Genomic DNA, 17,397 nt, shown 5'->3' with positions numbered 1-17,397 from the left:
GTTCCGCTGGAGGACGGGGAGGCTTCCCCGATCGCCGCCTTCTTCCCGCACCGCCCTTAATTCGAGGGATGGCGTTCTGGCGGCTGAGCCTCAGCCCCGAGATGGAGACCGGCAGGGCCGCTGGCAGGGCGCCCCCGGGCCCGGTGGGTTGGGCAGGGGTGCGGCAACGGCGACAGGGACAGGGCAGGTCCTGCTGCAGCAGGAGCACAGGGCAGTGGGCACCTCCACCTCCGAGCGGGGTCCGAGCGGCTCGGGCACTCCCGCAGCCCATCCTGGGGACACAGGGAGAGCAGGTGTCTCGCAGCAGTCCCACATCCTCAGGTCAGGCCCTGCTCTTTCAGCCCCTTCTTTTCTGCTTCGCCCTGCTCTGAGCAGTGCTCGGCCTCATATTGCCGAAAGCTGCAAATCCTGCTCAAGGCTGCAGGGGTTTCTTGAACATCGTTTGGAACGCTGGAAGAGAGCAACACAAAATTTTTCAGGAATTGCCACGCTGCCTGTTCCCACATGAGGAAAGGGAAAACAAGATCCTGTGAGGCAGAGGGCGCAAACTGCTGGCAGCACTGCCCTCTCCCCCTCTCCCCAAGGCACAAAGAGACGAAGTTGGGCTTGCTTTCTATGCCACGCGCAGACCAGCACCAGAGCCTTACTGGAGACACAAACACGCTGCTCCAATGGGCTGTACCACAGGTGTGGGACAGAGGGCACATGCCACCAAAGAGCTTCCACGGGGTTCCTGCGGGCCCTGAGAATGGGCCCTGCTTGTGCCTCTCGTGTCCTTCGCCATGCCCCGGGCATGCAAGAAAAGTGCCCCGCTGCTTACTCAGGCTGTGTTTCCTGTTTCCTTCTGGCTGCTTCAAAATCGAACTTGCCTGCTTCATAACCCTGCTCTCGGAGTTAGAGCTGTGGCTGGCGGGCGACCTCTTTGGGAAAGACAACTAAAGAAGCTTCCAGAGAGCAGAGGGGAACTGAAGGGAAAGCACTGAAGAGGGACTGTGCTACTGGAGTAGAACAACAAGGCTCACTCAAAAAGGAAGGAAACAGCAGAGAGAGAGATGAAAGATGTGAAAGGGAAACGGAGCACATTTAAAAAGCATTTGACAAAGAAAAACAACAAAAAGAGAGTGACAAACAATAAGCACTACAGACATTTCAAGTTACTTCAGGGTTTTTTTAATCAAATGAAATTTGATGCCAAAATATTATGTAAAACCACACGGTTATACCTTTAGTATCGGAGTAAGCAGAGAAGCAAATGAGGACTAAACTGGGGAAGGATGTATACAAATGAGAGTTGTGAATGTTGTAGACAGCCACACAATATACAAAGAAAAACCTCTCCCTTCTCTATCCCTCTACTTCTATCTAGTACCATTTTCCCTTCTGCTAACTTATTTCTCTTTTTCTACTGACTTAGTTATGCTTGATTGCTACACTTCCCTCCCCCCCCCTTTTCTGAGTTTTCAGACATCTTGTCAACTAGAGTCTAACCAAAACTTAAAAGTGCTCAGATAAAAAGGTAAACAAAACCTGATTACAGATAAAATCATTCCAAGAAGTCATTATTTACTAGACTATCTGGTGGGGAGGAAGAAATCTAAAACAGGTTAAAAAATCATTTTCTTAGTTTTACTTGCAAAACGTTTGTCTTCAATTTTGTACTGAAAGAGTTTCCGTAATACTTTCTCTCAAATGTTAAACAGATTTAGAACTTCTTTTAAGCAATACAGCTTTGTAATGCTGGAAACACATAATAGAAAGTGATATATTTTAATCAATTTAATTCCCACTACTCATACTAAGATGAAAAAAGTAGTGAAACTACTTTCTTCCTCATGTACAGCATATTGTTTTTACTTCCACATATATCTTTACTCCTATAGAACAATGGAACAAGACTTAGAAGTTAACAGCTTTATGAAAAAAATCTGAGAGATTAGAGGATGCACCATTTGTTGTGTCATCACTTTAGTATTAAAATGTTCACTGTGAAATGAAAGCTTTTCTGATTTTATGTTAAATATTTTGCACACAGCAAATGCAATAGGGCAGAAGAGCATTGTCTTGACCATTTTGCATAGGTACTCAAAGGGATATTAGATAAGGTCTTACAGGAAAGTAGAAAGCCCAGAGGCAAGTGACTATGCAAAAATAGCGATCTAAAAATATCTCAACCAGCTGTGAATCATGATCAATTCTATTTACTATCCCTTTGTTATATTTGAGGTTGATGCATCTGAAATACCCGGGTTTTACAGAGTATCCAGAAAAACATCAGAGATGAAACTCAACAGGCCTAGCTGAGGCCTCTAGTTGTGTAGCTTCTCTCTATAAAGCAAAATGTATAGAAAGATCCCTATAGAAGCCCATAAATTCAACAGCTGTGTCAAAAAAATTCACGTAGGTCAGTCTTGTATACACAAGAAAATACATAGTTCCACACTTCTGCCAATAGGAGGGGTGAGGCCTGGCAGCAGACAAACATTAGGAATCACAGCACTTGAGCTCTAAGCTCCAAAATCCGCAGACCAGACTCACCCAGATGCAAGGGGAGTCACGTGCTTTTCAAAAATGAAAAGCCTGGTGGGGAAGGAGAAACCGGAGGAGCCTGACTCTCACTGGTGTTCTGCCCCCTGAGTCAGTAGAGGTTCAAAGGACTCCAGTAATTCTGCTTGCAAACTTTATCAAGGATTACAGGTATGATATATTCACTGAGACTAAAATCTTGCAGCAAGGTCAAATATGAGTCTGGACAAAGGGCAGAGCACTGACTCATCACATACTCAACCAGTGGCTGGCAGCACAGGAAGACTGCAAACACAGAGCACCTTACAAGGGCCAAAATCTACACCTACAAAAATGCAGATAGCAGGCAGTTCTCTTTATAAACTCAATTTCCAATGCATTCCCTTAAATTTTATCTTAGAAGAGATAGGGGATTAGATTCTTTGCATCCTTTATTCATTTTCAAGCATGGAAACTAATTTGAAAGCAATATACACCACATAAATAAGGACAACTCATTAAGACAGCATGCTTGATCATTCACCTTGAGAAAGGCTGAAAATTTTCAACTCTTTTGTTGTGTTTTTTTCATGCAAGCTGAGATGATCTACAGAGTCTGACAATCTCCTTCCTTACTTTGTTTTTAAAAGGAAAAAATGCATACTTCTACACTTGAAATTCCCCACGGTACAGGGTAAGTACTTCATAACAGTTTTTCTTCTTCCCTCCGTCCCCACTGTGCTAGTGTGTTGGCACAAGGGTAGGATAACAATCATCATATTTCAAAAACCAGTGGAGGGTTTGGGGGAGCTTTTAAAAATAAATAAAAGTATTTAGATATAGAATAATCTTTTTGTGGATAATTTATAACAGAAATTCATAAATATGATCACAATTTCCTAAAAATCTATACAAACACAAGTAACGCCACTTCCCTTGTAATGCATGGATTTCAAGTAATTACACGAAGCTCCATTAGACAGCCTTTCACATACAAATTACACAAAATTAGACATGTATGCAGGGATAATGTAATGCTTCTGACTACTTAATGGTCCAAAAATAATAAAAGTAATTCAAAAAAAGCTAGTTTTCAGTTTAATTGTTGGGGTGGAATGTACTGTGGGTGGTGGTTGCCTAGCAGCTGCTTTTGCTTTGCTGGCCTGACTTGCTCGGACTGCAGTTTCTAGACGTGTTTTTAATTCAGGAGCAGCTCCCATTACTGTCTTGAAAGCATGTGGGTAAAGTGGACCAATGTGCATTAGATTCTGAAGTGCAAACTCGTGAAGATCCTTAGATGCTGCAGATGCAGAAGCGAAGGCATTTTCATTCAGTAAATAGGAGATCAGAGTGGGAACGAGAAGAGCAAGCAACTGTACTCCTAAAAGTGAAAGAAAAAAAAATTGCCATATCAGAGAATAAAACAAAATAAAAATAATTTTATCAGTTACTAGACTGATAAGGGTAATCTTGTTTTCAAAACTGACAATAAACACTGTAATTAAAAAATTATCAAATAAAATCCAACTTAAATGTAGATGGCTTCCTGTCCTTTCATCACTCAAATCTTTCTTACCAGAATTGTGTTTCAGACTTCTATTATTGTTCATTACAGTTATGTTGATCCTGACACTTATTTAAAGATGCTTTTGCACCATCTGATTGCAGATCATTCATAAAGACTGTAAGATGTAGAGTGCCTACCATATTAAAGGGTTTCAAAACACTTTTCAGGAAGACAGGAACGTTATTCAATCGAATCTGAGCATCAGCCTCCCCAGTGAGCATAAAGTGAACCGCTATTAGTATGCAAATGTTCATAAAAAAGTCAGGGACAGTTTTCTGCTGTTATATTATATTAATCTGGAAGATTCTAATCCAAAAACTAGCACCACAGATATACTTGGCCTAGCATGACCTAATGAGGCCACAGCTCAAAATGGCAAAGGGATCAAAAGGGTTGACCTTCAGAACAAAAAAGGCAGCTGAACTTAAACAATAAGGTAAATTTTTGTATCTAGAAAGGCTACAAGTATGCCTTCGAAATGTGTAATAGGCTAATTGTACATTTTAAGCTCAAAGAACTTAAACATTAATGGTAACTCATTTATCTAAAATTTTGTAGATTATTTTCCCCTAAAGGTTTTGACTAATTCATACTCAATGGGGTGATTTTGTCTCCAGACAGCAAAAATCAGATGTTCTGTTTTCTCATTTGCTTCAGTTTCTCTCTCATTTTAAATGTCTTTCAAACATCTGTGCCCAAACCAGAATGGGGCTCAACAAATTTAGTATTTTATCATCAACAAAAAAAAATACCAACAAAGAGTATGCTGGGGGAAAAATAAACAAACCACAAAAACCAAGCAAAAGAAAAACCCCACAAAAAACTAACAGTAACATTTTTACAAGGAACTTTATCAGCATTTGAAGTCAAATATCTGCAGAGTAAGTCTTCAGAATGCACACTGTTCCAGTTAGAGAATAACTAACTTAGATTATAAATAGTGTACTCTATCTACTGGAGCAAACAGTAGGCTTCATTTACAATCAAGATACTCTGACCAGTACTGTTCAACTTTTTGGGCTTTTCAGATAACCTTTGTTGAGCTGGTAGAAGCAATCTGATAGAAGTCCATTAAAATAAGAAGAAGTTAACAATGAGAAAAAGTAAACTTAAATAGTGTGAACTACTCATTTCCAAACAGAATAAAACATCACTCATTACTGCAGTTCATGTTCAGAAATTTTTTTCCTGCAATCACCAGAAATGCAAAGGTTGCAGTACATCACACTGCATGTGCTATACAAGTTCATGTATGCAAAAGTTGTAGTACTGTAATTACAAAAGCACGTTGCGCACACGTTCTGTTTGTGACTGTGCCATCAAGTTCCTAACTGCAAGTTTCTGATCTTCAATATTCTATTTTAGCATTACACATTTCTCTAGAACACATAAATACTTACTATTCTGCTCCTCACCAAGGGCAACCAATGTTTCAAGGACTTTAATTCCTTCCTGGACTGCTAAAAGCTCCAGGTTGTTGTTCGGGCGGCTCCTTTCCACAGCTTTCAACTTCTCAACCATGATAGGGGCCAATGAATGAATATACGGAGTTGACAGGGCACGATTGGTGTGTTGGAACACAGAAAGCAGAAGCTGGTAACACTTGGCTTGAACCTAATCAAATCAAAGATAAATACACTGTCCTCAAAGTTATTTGTTAATTCACAGAATTCTAATAAACTCTGTTATCTATAATAATAATAAAAAAAAGACTACTAAAGGGGAAGGAAACATACTGAATAAGAGGAAAGCAGCAACGCAGCCCATCTGCTAAAACAGTATTAGCCCAGTTTTCAATAAAAGGAAGGCCAATTAGAAAGAACATGCAGGTACTAAAAAGCAGTAATAATATAAACTCAGAGAAAATAAAGGCATAGTTAATGTCATACAAGTCAGTTACACTGGTTCACAGTGAACTACGTCTTTAAGTCTCAGAACCACCAGTTCTAATAGTAGATGAATCTTCAAAATCATGATATTCTATTCCAATCCCAGAAGGGTAACACAGCCCATAAAAATGACTCAGATCAAAGTGATCTTATTGCTCTAACTCAAACCAAGGCTGTAGCCAAAAGTGTCAGGCCTGTCCATCCTTCCTTCTCATTCCCCATTTTGTGCTGGTAGTAGTATAGGAGTATAGGTAGCCATACTGTGAGCTGGATCACAGAATGCTCTCCTTATCTTCCTTCTATTTTTCTTTTTCCCTCCTCCCTCTCTGTGGAAAGCAGAAGATTATTAATGCCAAGGTTTGGGAAAATAACTCACTGATGATCTTGTTTAGATGAACTTATGAATACTTTTTTTTTGGGTGTACAACGATCTTCCTTCAAAATCTCACACAAACAACCCAGAACTTTGGAAAAGTAAAACCCCACGCCAAATAAGAGGATAAAACATTGCACATGTTTTCAAACTGCACTAAAGTCTGAACAGGATGAGCTATTGAGCACATGCTGAACAGAAATGTTCTAGAGGAAGTACTACTGGACACGGTGATCTGTTAGAAGATCCGAGGGTCACTGAAAACACAGATATATACATAAAACTATTGAATAAAAATCACAGATAAAAAAAACTAATGGTAAGAAAATAGAAGTTACGCAGCTCAGGTCACTAGTACACAGCTGCAAGCATTCTATACAATTCAAATTTAAGGCCAGAAGTAATAACACTTATTCTAATATCATTTGTATGGTAGCTCTAACAGAGCTCCACAGAAGAACATTTTTCCTTAGCATCGTACTCAGCATCATCTTCAACCTACTTCAAAAAATTTTTCCTCTATCTCTTCATACCACTCCTAATAATTCCCTTCCCTTTCTGTCTATGTTGTTTAAACTTCATTTCTTATTAACTTGTTATCATGCTAAAGATTATTAGCCTTTGAAATAAAGAGTAGAAGTATTTTCTTAACTGTATACATATTTCAAATGTATTTTATGACTGCATCTGACAGAAGAATTTCATCCGAGTTTATTTTCCTCCATCTCTGTAGTACAAAACTTTTGACTATTCTGCATTCACAGAAATCTACAAAAACTCCTGTGAGGTAAAATCAGGGCTTCTTCAAAGCATATAAGGTACACTCCCATGTAAAACTTGCCCATTATCATTGAGACACTTGGGTCTCTCAAGTGAGTTATCTGATTGGAACAAAATGGAATTGAGATCACCAGACTTCTGGTTATTATTATACATTATACTGAACCTTTTCAGACTTTTGCAGGTGGCAATACTTTCAAAACTACTCCTGTATTTCTTATGAGGCAGCAACAGTTCTTTAGAAGACTTTTTTTTTCCTTAATCAGTTCAAGGCTTTTAGTACAGTCAGTACCATGCTTTTATTACAAACCGGTGTCTAGTTATTGACTGCAACAATCAGTATTATAAATTTAAAAACCTAGAATGAACACACAAGAAGTATCACAGAGTATATGTACTGCACATTAGTGAGAGGAGAATGGACACAGACTGGCTGCTGTCCAAGTTTTCTCTGTGAGTTACAAAAATAGTGGTAAGTTCCAGCTGACGGGCAGCTTTCCAGCAGGGTGGTGGGCAAAAATGTACTCCTCTCACAGTTCATGTGTTTATACAGACTGGAGAGAGATCATGACATAAAAGTTTCTGCTTAATATAACCGACATTTCCATTCATGCACTAAAATTTTAAGTAGCTTTCCATCCAAAGTAAGGTTTCAAAACAAACTGAATTTTATGTTCATGCTGGAAAACACCTGCCCTGCTACAGAGAAGAATTTTCAGTCTGAACAGGATTTTACATGCCTCACTGTGACCCTAAACATATCTGCATTTTTTGCCTGTTTTTTTCTCAGGAATCTCTGCAGTGCTTGCTTGTGGAAACACTACAGATTTTTGTCTTTAGCTCCCACCCGCAGACTTGTCTGATACATACGTGGCTGGAAAAGTTAAGCTTAACTATCCATACAGTGCATTAGCTTGCTTGAACAAAGTCAGGCTACAACTTTTTAACTTTCCTATTTAATGAGAAAATAATTCAGAAGATAATTCATAAAGACAAGCCGAAGGGCAGAAGTGAAATCAAGAGACAAATGATTCACAATCTGTAGATGCTCTGATGGCAACTACAATATTATATTTTTTGCTCTTAAACTGAATTTTGTATGAATATGTAAAATAAGTACAGGTTTTGCACAAACAAATATGAAATTGATCAAAATTGTGGGCTGTAATTTTATCCACAGAAAAATGGTTAATTTCTATTATAAAAGATCAGCATAATGTAGAGATGTCACCGCTCTCTGGTAAACAACCTTTTCATTTGAAAAAATTTCACATACCAAAGATTGGTTTTGTCTTTTAAAAAGCTCCAAGTCAAGAATCTGGCATCAGGCTATGAACACCCTTTATCTAGAAGCACTTAGTTTGGGTTATTTTGCTTATGAATTTCAATAAGGTACGGTTGAAAATTCTAATTATTTTGACATGCAGTATCTGTCCCTGAAGTAAAGGCATCATTCAGGAAATGTGTTAAATATATGACAATTAGTTTTTGTTGTCTATATATCATTCACAATCCCATAACATGATCTTACCCAAGGATCACAGGAATTTAATGCACTTCTAAATCTGTTCATACATCCATTTTGTAAAGACTGCACTCCAATTATTTCAGTGCTTGCTGACCAAAGGAAGAGAGCAATAGCTGTAAGTATGCTTACTTCATCAAGAATAGGTTTAGAGGCTTCTGAAAAACAAAATCAAACATGCTGTTAGCTTATTCCAAAAGGCTTTAGAATTTACTTAGTAAAAGACAGTGAACAGAGATAAACTCAAAAAGGAAATATAGGTACTTGAAATTATTTGCAACTACACACGCATGTAATTATTACAAAATCACTTTGTCATTATTGATTGTGACTGACAAAAAGCTGAACAACTCTATTCTAATAGTTGTTTTAATAAAAGAAGTCAAACTTTCTGAAATTTAAGTATTAAGGAAAACATCATCACCCACACTTTCTTGGACCGAGTCATATTTTTTTGTTTTCAATGTGTAAACAAGAGAGAAAAAAAGTCTATTTTTTTAGATCCTTTCTCCATTAAAGATTTACCTCATTTTAGTTTTATTATCCAGCTGATACAGCAGAGTAAGGAACTGATATCCAGCATGGCAACAACTTTTACTTAACATGAGGTTTCACAGAACAGACTAGCTGATCTGACAGCCACCTGTCACCAATACGAACAGTCCTAGTTTAACATTTCTTGCTTTTCAAATAGCCTGTATTTGCCATTGTCTTTTTTTTTTTTCTGTGCACAAGCTCTGTCTTCACAGATCTCATTCATGAATTTACAACAGGAACAAAAAATGTATGTTTTTATATAAACTATTATAATATATATAAAAAACACTGTTCTGCTGATTTGGTTGGCCAGATTGGTTCTGTTCTCCTCTGAGAGGCACAAAGAAACAGCATGTATAAAGTCAGCAAAAAAGAAAAACAACCCTTTATAGATGTCAGCCAGTCACTCAATTGGCTTAACCACCATGTGAAACTTCACTTCAAAAAACTACTCCGAGCATTTTAAGTGACAACTTTCCTTACATTATTTAAATTAAGGCTTGTTTAAATTTTATTGAATGATGAGACTTGAAATTGTATGCAGTAGACTTTGCTTAGATTTTTGTATGTGTGAGCTATCCCACTTCAAAGAAAACTGGAAAGGAAAACATATACTCTTGCAAGGAACCAAGAAAGATTTCTGAAGTCTGCAAAAAAGCCTAAAGCCAGTAATGTTTCTAGAAAGAGGGACTGGGGAATCTTTACAGTAACAAAAGGCTGGAAGACAAGAGCTGATGTGATAAATCAAATTAGAAGTTTGGCTTGGTTAACACAAATCTAGTGATCCTCCCCCTTCGGACATTTCAGAATCATTTCCAATTACCTACTCGCTTCCCATTTCTCACATGAGTAGCTCCATTCAACTTCTTCACTCTCTACAAATGGCTCCTTGGCAATGTAATGGGATGTTTTTTTCCCTGAACTACCATTATGCAAATGGCAAATCTTCGTGTCTCTCTTTTGCTAACTATGCAGATGAGACTGTACATCGTTTTTACTTTTTGAAGGGCAAGGCAAAGCACCTATGTGAACCAAGAGAAGTAGTCTGCAGTTCTCTGAAGAGACACAGTATCCATTCTGCTGGTGAGTAACAGGGTTTTTTTTGGAAGGGGTAGGATTTCTTTCTCGCCACTGAAAGCTTGTAACAGTATTGTGAGTATCCTACTCAGTCCGAACCTTGCCACAATTATTTGTTGCTGCCTTCACACTCAATAAACTTTAACACTTTATATAGTTATTAAAGACTATATAAATTGTGCAAGCGCAAAACCTGAGAAAGGCAGGGCTGCAAGATGAGTTGCAAAAGAGAAAAGTTCTAACAGGAGGTTATGATCAACACTGTCAAAGAAAACAGACCAAACAAGGACAAATCCAGGATGGGAACTCTTGAGATGCAACTGTATTTTATTAAAGCCAATGTTGTGCTTTTCTTCAACATAATCTGTTTAGCAACTATTAAGTTATGCTCTCTGCACTTAGGTCTTACATAAAATTATAGGCAGATACCATACTTGCCTTTTCATTACAGCAAAACCCAGTTCTCTTTAATTTTAACCCTGCTGCAATGAGAAACTACTTACCAGGTTGAGAATCTTCCAAGATAGATGCCAGTGTGCTACGGATAAGACCTGTCCATTGTTTCTGAGTTTCATCAGTCTTGACTGTTGGAAGAGTAACAATAGTTTTTATCCCTTGAAGGGCTGCACTGACTGGAGGTGGGACCTGGTTATCTGCCGATTTTACTGCTGTTTCTTTCAATACTCTTGTTATCAGAAATAGGATAGTGGGTAAGATTGTCATACACCCTAAAAAAAAAGAAAAAAAAAAGATAAAATAGAATTTCTGAAGTGTGGTAGATAACCTCTTTGGCTTTCCCAATATGCATACATATGGTTGGAAACAAAGGACATGCCAAGATAACCTGCAATTCAGGTAACAAATGACACATGCCATTCAACATTTTATCACCACATTCATTCAGCAGTACTAGTGAAGTGTATCTTAATACAAGTCATACAAGCCAACGCTTGAAATGCTGATGTCAACTCAGGAATGATGATTCAGCTATTAAAGCTTTGTCCTACAGGGCATGTGATACACGGTATGTCATCCAGATTGTTTGCACGATCTGCATATCACTAGGGTTCTTTAAACAACAAGAGTAAGAGGCCTGGAAACGGGTATCCAAAGCAAGTCATAGCACCTTCCAAAGAAGATGGTGTGTAGTAAAAGCCCCAGAGCAAAGAAAGGAAGATATCTGTGTGTCTCACATCCTGGGCAGAAGCTGTAGGAGTTTCAAGAACACATGTAGACTTCAAGCCCCTGTAGCACTGAAAGAAGGGTGCTATTGGGTTTAGGCACACAGTATCAATCTGCAGGTTACTTGAGACAGTCAAGTCTCTTTCTGTATCTTTTCTATGCCTCATTTTCCCACATCTGTGGAAACATAAATCCTGTCATGTTCCTAGTTCTGGGAATCTGTAAGGATAAATACATTATGCAGAACAATTATGACAGGAAGGGACTGCTGGAGGTCATCTAGTTTAACTCCCTCTATCAAAGCAGCAGTTCCTGAAGATCAGACTGCCCAGGATCTTGTCCAATGAAGACTGTAAGATGCTCATATTTGAAAGAAAGAGGAAGACAAAAAACCACTCGATCACAGGAAGTGATGAGTTCTTTTTGTTTAGTTTCCCTTACATCCAAAGGCTCAATTAACACAAATGTTTGTGCATGTGCTATCCCCACTTCCCTACACCTATCAGCTGGCTACATCTTCTGAATGAGAAAAAAACCCAGACTCTATCAGTCTCTGTAGACTAATAGTAGTTTCTGAGCTATTTTTAGTGGCCACTTGTTAAACGCTGGGAGGCACATCTTCAGTCCAGACAACACAGAAGTATTACTGTTATTCTTTTAGTGCACACTTCTCCCCATTGCCCTCCCCTTAAAAAAAAAAAAAAAAAGAAAAAGAAAAGGAAAAAGAACTAGGAATCAAATAAAAACAGTGTAGGATTCCAGATCAACTCAAAATCTACTGTTCCTTAAAGAATTGCAAGACACAAACTGTCTGTTTGAAGACAGGCCATACTGTCTTTTGAGTATGACTTTGTCCAAATACATTATCTATATCAGTGTGTGAAACTTCCCAAAGATCCTCAAGACAACACTTAAAGCAATTTGTTCTCTGAAAAGCAAAACTCAAAGACTGCAGCTTCCCATGCAACTATGTTCTTTACCCCTGAACTTCACTCAATGCAACTACCCTTGTTTACACATATCCTTTGTGATAGTCTTTCGGGGCAGAAGAAAGCTCCATTTAGGTTAGAGTCACATTTGGAATGACTGACAGCCAACGGCTGCAAAAACAAGTGTACTGCAGCTGAATTGTGCTGATTTTTTCTCAACAGGATTCTCTTTTCATACAGATGCTGCTTTATGAACTTTTCAGGAATTTAAAGATTCCCGTGTTCCTCTATAATATGATTAAAATTTGCCAAAATGTTTCAAAATCATGAAAAAAGGGAAAAAAACCCAACAATAAAATCAGAGTTATACAGAGCTAATTTCCTCAGCAAACTTGCAGCATACGTGCAAAATTTAAAGTCAAATAATTTCCTTTATGCTGCTCACTGGAAAAGCCTGAATTCTTAATTTAGTTTACAACCTAAACATACCTATCAATAGATGACACTTAAAGCATCCCATTACAATTTATTTAGAGTTTATTTTTAGCTTCATATCCTCACGGCACTCCCACTAGAGTAACCTAGTGGTTACTCACATATTCTGTTACATATATGCTGTTACAATAGCTTACCTGCTGGAGAACAGAGAGAAGGCAGGTCAGACAGAATATTAATGGTGGCAGCCACAAGACGAGCACTTTCCTCAGAGAGGTGGGATTTGGCAGCAATGTGACTTGGAGAATCCGACACTTTTGAACTCAAATGGGGCATGTGTCGTACTAGGATAAACATGAGCAATTCCATGGCTGCAAAGACTAGAGATTTTCCAGGCACAAGACCACCACTCTCACCTCCCTCTCCTAAAGCAACACGATTTTCTTTTTCCTCATTATCATCTTCATCTGAAAAAAGAAAGAAATGTATGAGGAGACAGTTAAGGGAGATCCCATAATAAAGATTACGTGAAACTCTTCACAAAAAAGTTAAAAATCAAGAAGAAAAAGTTGCTTTACAATAAGATAGCACAAATGCGGCTCATGTCAAACTAAATGTTTTAGTTAGAATGACTTACAGGCATTTAAAATGCTTCAGAAGTATTGTGATTGCAACAATCATTACTAAAAATCCATCCAGAACTAGAAAAAAAGAGTATTCTTACAATAAAACTGCAGTTAATTATTTCGCTTCTCTTAAAACTGATTATAAAATTAACAGCAATGGTTGCCAAATAAACAGGCGGAACAATACTTTTTTAATTTAATAGCTATTAATTATAAGTTCCACCCTGACAAAATCTTATTCCAGCCTAAATTGATTATGAAATAAGAGAACAGAAAAGCATTGTAGGGTTCTATGTCTGAGTTCATGATTTGAGTGTATTCAGTTCAAAAAGCCTCTCTTTTGATGGCAGCCTGGCCAGCTGCAGTCTTTCCTTCTCCCAGTAAACAGCAACAGAGATTCAGTAAGCCAAAGCTGGCCTGAACTACCCCTATATAGCTCCTATGAATTTAAATGATTGCTACTGTTATCACATTCATCGATTTGAAAAATGCAGCTTACTGGGCTGACAGCAAACAATTCCATTAATTCATATGAAGGAACAGAGCCTGCATTTTCACTTGTGCTGGCTCGAGTTCCAGCAAAATCCTCTCCCTGTTTTTATGTGGAAAATGGGCAAAAGCTATCAGTTGGGGTTTTTTTTATGAACAGTATATTGTGCCAGATTAAGATAGTAATTTTCCGTAGTAAGAGAATATTCTTTGGGTTTCAATTCACTTCTTTCAGGTAACAGAAAATATGGCAGACCATATTTACCTAGCAAAGATGGAAACAGTACATATAATGTGAGATTTTTAAAGAAATGGTAAAGGGATGATTGAACAGGGAGACTCTCTGCTAAAAGGAAGAGGTTACTAAAAGTACCTCAGAAAGTAGTTTTCAGTCTGATGCTAGTTTCAGACTCCTGGTTCAGTGTTAAATATCTGCAAGCATGGAGATGCCACAACATCCCTGGACATCTGTTCTACTGCTTCACCACTCCCACAGTGACTAATTTTTTCCTTGTATCCCATCTGGATTTCCAGTGCTGTAATTTGTGTCCATTGCCTCTTGTTCTTCTACCATATGCCTTTCAGAAGTTTCTGGACTGGCCTTGTATTTAAATCCCTTTTAAGAAGGGGATTGCTATTCTATCCCATATTAACCCTCCCTTCTGCAGACTAAACATGTTCAGCTCTCTCAGCCTCTCCTCATGGGGTCACATACTTCACCCTCCCTAAGCAGCTTAGTGGACCTTCACTGAACTTCCCTCATGTTTGTCAACATGTCTCTTATTCAGAATGAGAAGGAAGGGCAAAAAAAACTAGACACTGCTCCAGATGCATCTTCACAAGCTCAAGCTGAAAGGACAACCATAACCTTTAATCTACTGGTCACGCTTTTCTAACACAGCCCAGTAAGAGACTCTTCAGCATTGCATAGGTTTCATACTACAGATTCGCATACACCACTCACTATCTGGCAAATCTGCTATCCAATCTGTCAGCCTGCCAGCCTATACCAGTGTACATTCCATCCCAATGCAGGATTTTGCATTTGTCTTTGCCAAACTTCAGCAGGTTCTCTGTCCCGCAGTTCAAAATTCCCCTGAAAGGCAGCATTGCCCTCCAGCATATCTACCACTTGCACAATTTGGTATCATCCACAAATTTGCTGAGGCTGCACTCTGTCCTATCGTCCAGGTTGTTCATGGTGATGTTTAACAGTAGCAGACCAATACTGATCTCTAAGAAACACCAGTTGCAACCAGCTGCAAGTCAGACTTGAATCTCTGAACTCCATTCAAGCACAGCAGTCCAGTTATTCTCCCACTTTTCAGTCGACACTGCTCCAATTTGACAATGATATTATGAAGTACTGGGTCAAAAGCCTTGCAAAATATCCACCATTCCACATCCAAAGCCAGTTATTTCATCACAGAGGGGGATGAGGCATTATTTGTCCTTGGTAAGCCTGTGTTCATTATTTCAAATCACATTTTTCTACTTCATGTACTAAAAAGTGGTTTCCAGAGGAATTTTTTCAACACATACAGCAGGGTTACTGGCAAGATAGTATCCCAAAAATCCACCTTACATCTTTTATTTTTCAAAGTTAGCCATAGCATCTGGTTTTTACCATTCTTTGGAAAGCCTTCTGGAGCACCATAGCTTTTCAAAGATAAGTGCAACGACCTTAGCATGTCATCAGCCAGCTCCCTCAGATGCATCCCATCTGGTTCCAGGGTATGTCCAGCTGTTTTGTAAGCAGTCCCTAACCTGATGCTTGTCTGCTGCAGGTAGCATTTCTCTTCTTTAAACTTGCTTACTAGACACAGACACAGGAGGACTAAGCAAAGAAGATAATAGTGCCTCAGTTTTTCCCCCACCATGTTTTTTCATTAGATCATCCATTCCATTCAGCAGCGGGTCCAAATTTCCTTCATCTCTTTGCTGCCAACATATCTATAAAAGTCCGTCTTGCCATATTTGACATTCATCATCATTTAGCTCCAGCTAAGGTGTGGCTTTCCCAATTCCACTCCACCATACCCAAGCAGGAGTCTTCAGGAGTCTTCCTGGGTAGTCTGGCCCGACTTCCACTATTCATATACTTCCTTGTCACATTTGAGTTTGATCAGAAGTTCCTGTTCAGCCAAGTCAGCCTCCTGCTGATGGTTTTGAATGAGCTTTATTCTGTCATCGAAGATGAACAATCCCTCTTTCCTTTGCCCTTTAGGGAAGCTTACCACAAAAATCTCGTCTACAGGCTCCCTGACAAGCCAAATTCTGCTAAGTCATGCCAAAGCTTTTGCTCTGCTACTTGCTTTCTTCATTTCCCTCGAGATCATGAGCTCTACTATCACATAGCTGCTACAGCCACAACTACCATTAACCTTCATAACCATTTCTTCTGTATTAGTGAGGAGCAAATCCACTGAGCATCTCCCTTATTTGGACTGAAAAAACTTGTGCCTCATACACTTCTCAGTGCTAGCATCCTGCAGTGTCACCCTTCCAGCACACGACTGGATGGCAAAAGCCTCTCTCAAGGCTCCCACAGCTTGATTGGAAGCTTCTTCCAGTTGTTTTAATATGGCTTCACCCACCTTCCCTTCTTGATAAAGCAGCCTGTGGCAAACAAGAAGACAGCTCCTGACTGGTAACACCCTTCACTACTTCTAAGTGGTATTAGTTCTGACCCATCAAAGTAAGCAGAACTGGCTCCTCCTCTCTTGGGAGATCTCTATAGTGTTCTCCAACTGGAGAACACTATTTGAAGATAGAGCCTTTTGTTGCTGAAGTCACCATCTTGTAGCTGCCACCTTCATGCAAGTGTCATCCTCCAAGGCCATATTCCAGCATAGCCTATGGCTGCCTTTCCTGAGAAACATGGGACTTCAGCCCTGCACCTGCAGGACCTCTGTGAAGAACATTTCATTCTTCCATTGCCTTTCCAGAGATCATACACTCTGCTCACCTTCACATGCATGCATTTCCTTCATGTCTCACAGGCGAGATCAATGCCACCTCTGGCCCTGGCTGCACAGACAAGCATCTGGAGGACAGTCACATCAGCACTTTCATCTGAATTTCCAGCGCGGTCAGTAGATGTCTGATGTACCAAGGTGATTATTCCTCAGTCAGCAGAATGTGTCTTGTATGTCACTGCCACCATTATGCTTACTCCAGCAGTCTTGTACAGTCTTGAGCAGCACTTCTGGGCTGCATAAGCATGCCTTTCCATGCCAACTGCCTTGCTTCTGTTTGCACACCCTGTTCCCAGAGCTCCTGGTTGCTGCCACACCCTGAATGCCCTGAATGTCAGTGAAGTAAGAACCCAGGTGCAAGTCTGCTCCAATTCCTGGCAAGATCTTCTGGGCAGGCAACTTTTCATCCTGGTTCCGCTAGCAGTTCACTCACTTCATGAATGCCAGTTGTGCCAGGGACACACCACAATACCCTACGCCAGTGACTAAACCACTGAACTTCAGAAAA

General features: G+C 39.3%; 1 protein-coding gene across 3 annotated transcripts in view; it reads right to left on the bottom strand.

Annotated features, from left to right (window-relative positions):
* Window positions 1-1,152: 1,152 nt before the first annotated feature.
* HEATR5B (HEAT repeat containing 5B) overlaps window positions 1,153-17,397 on the bottom strand; it is a 57,694-nt gene continuing 41,449 nt past the window's right edge. For 2 of the 3 annotated variants that reach the window (XM_032683106.1, XM_032683105.1), the window contains exons 32-36: window positions 12,994-13,263; window positions 10,754-10,978; window positions 8,643-8,794; window positions 5,470-5,683; window positions 2,940-3,883 (exon numbers count right to left, since the gene is read on the bottom strand). In XM_032683106.1, the coding sequence (XP_032538997.1) occupies window positions 3,579-3,883; window positions 5,470-5,683; window positions 8,643-8,794; window positions 10,754-10,978; window positions 12,994-13,263 (1,166 nt within the window). In that variant the 3' untranslated portion in view covers window positions 2,940-3,578. Of the gene's footprint in view, window positions 3,884-5,469; window positions 5,684-8,642; window positions 8,795-10,753; window positions 10,979-12,993; window positions 13,264-17,397 lie in introns of all 3 variants that reach the window. The other variant, XM_032683104.1, reaches the window with a different exon arrangement.

Source organism: Chiroxiphia lanceolata, chromosome 3 (genome assembly GCF_009829145.1).
Source record: "Chiroxiphia lanceolata isolate bChiLan1 chromosome 3, bChiLan1.pri, whole genome shotgun sequence".
NCBI lineage: Eukaryota > Metazoa > Chordata > Aves > Passeriformes > Pipridae > Chiroxiphia > Chiroxiphia lanceolata.
This window is presented reverse-complemented; position numbering and strand designations above follow the sequence as displayed.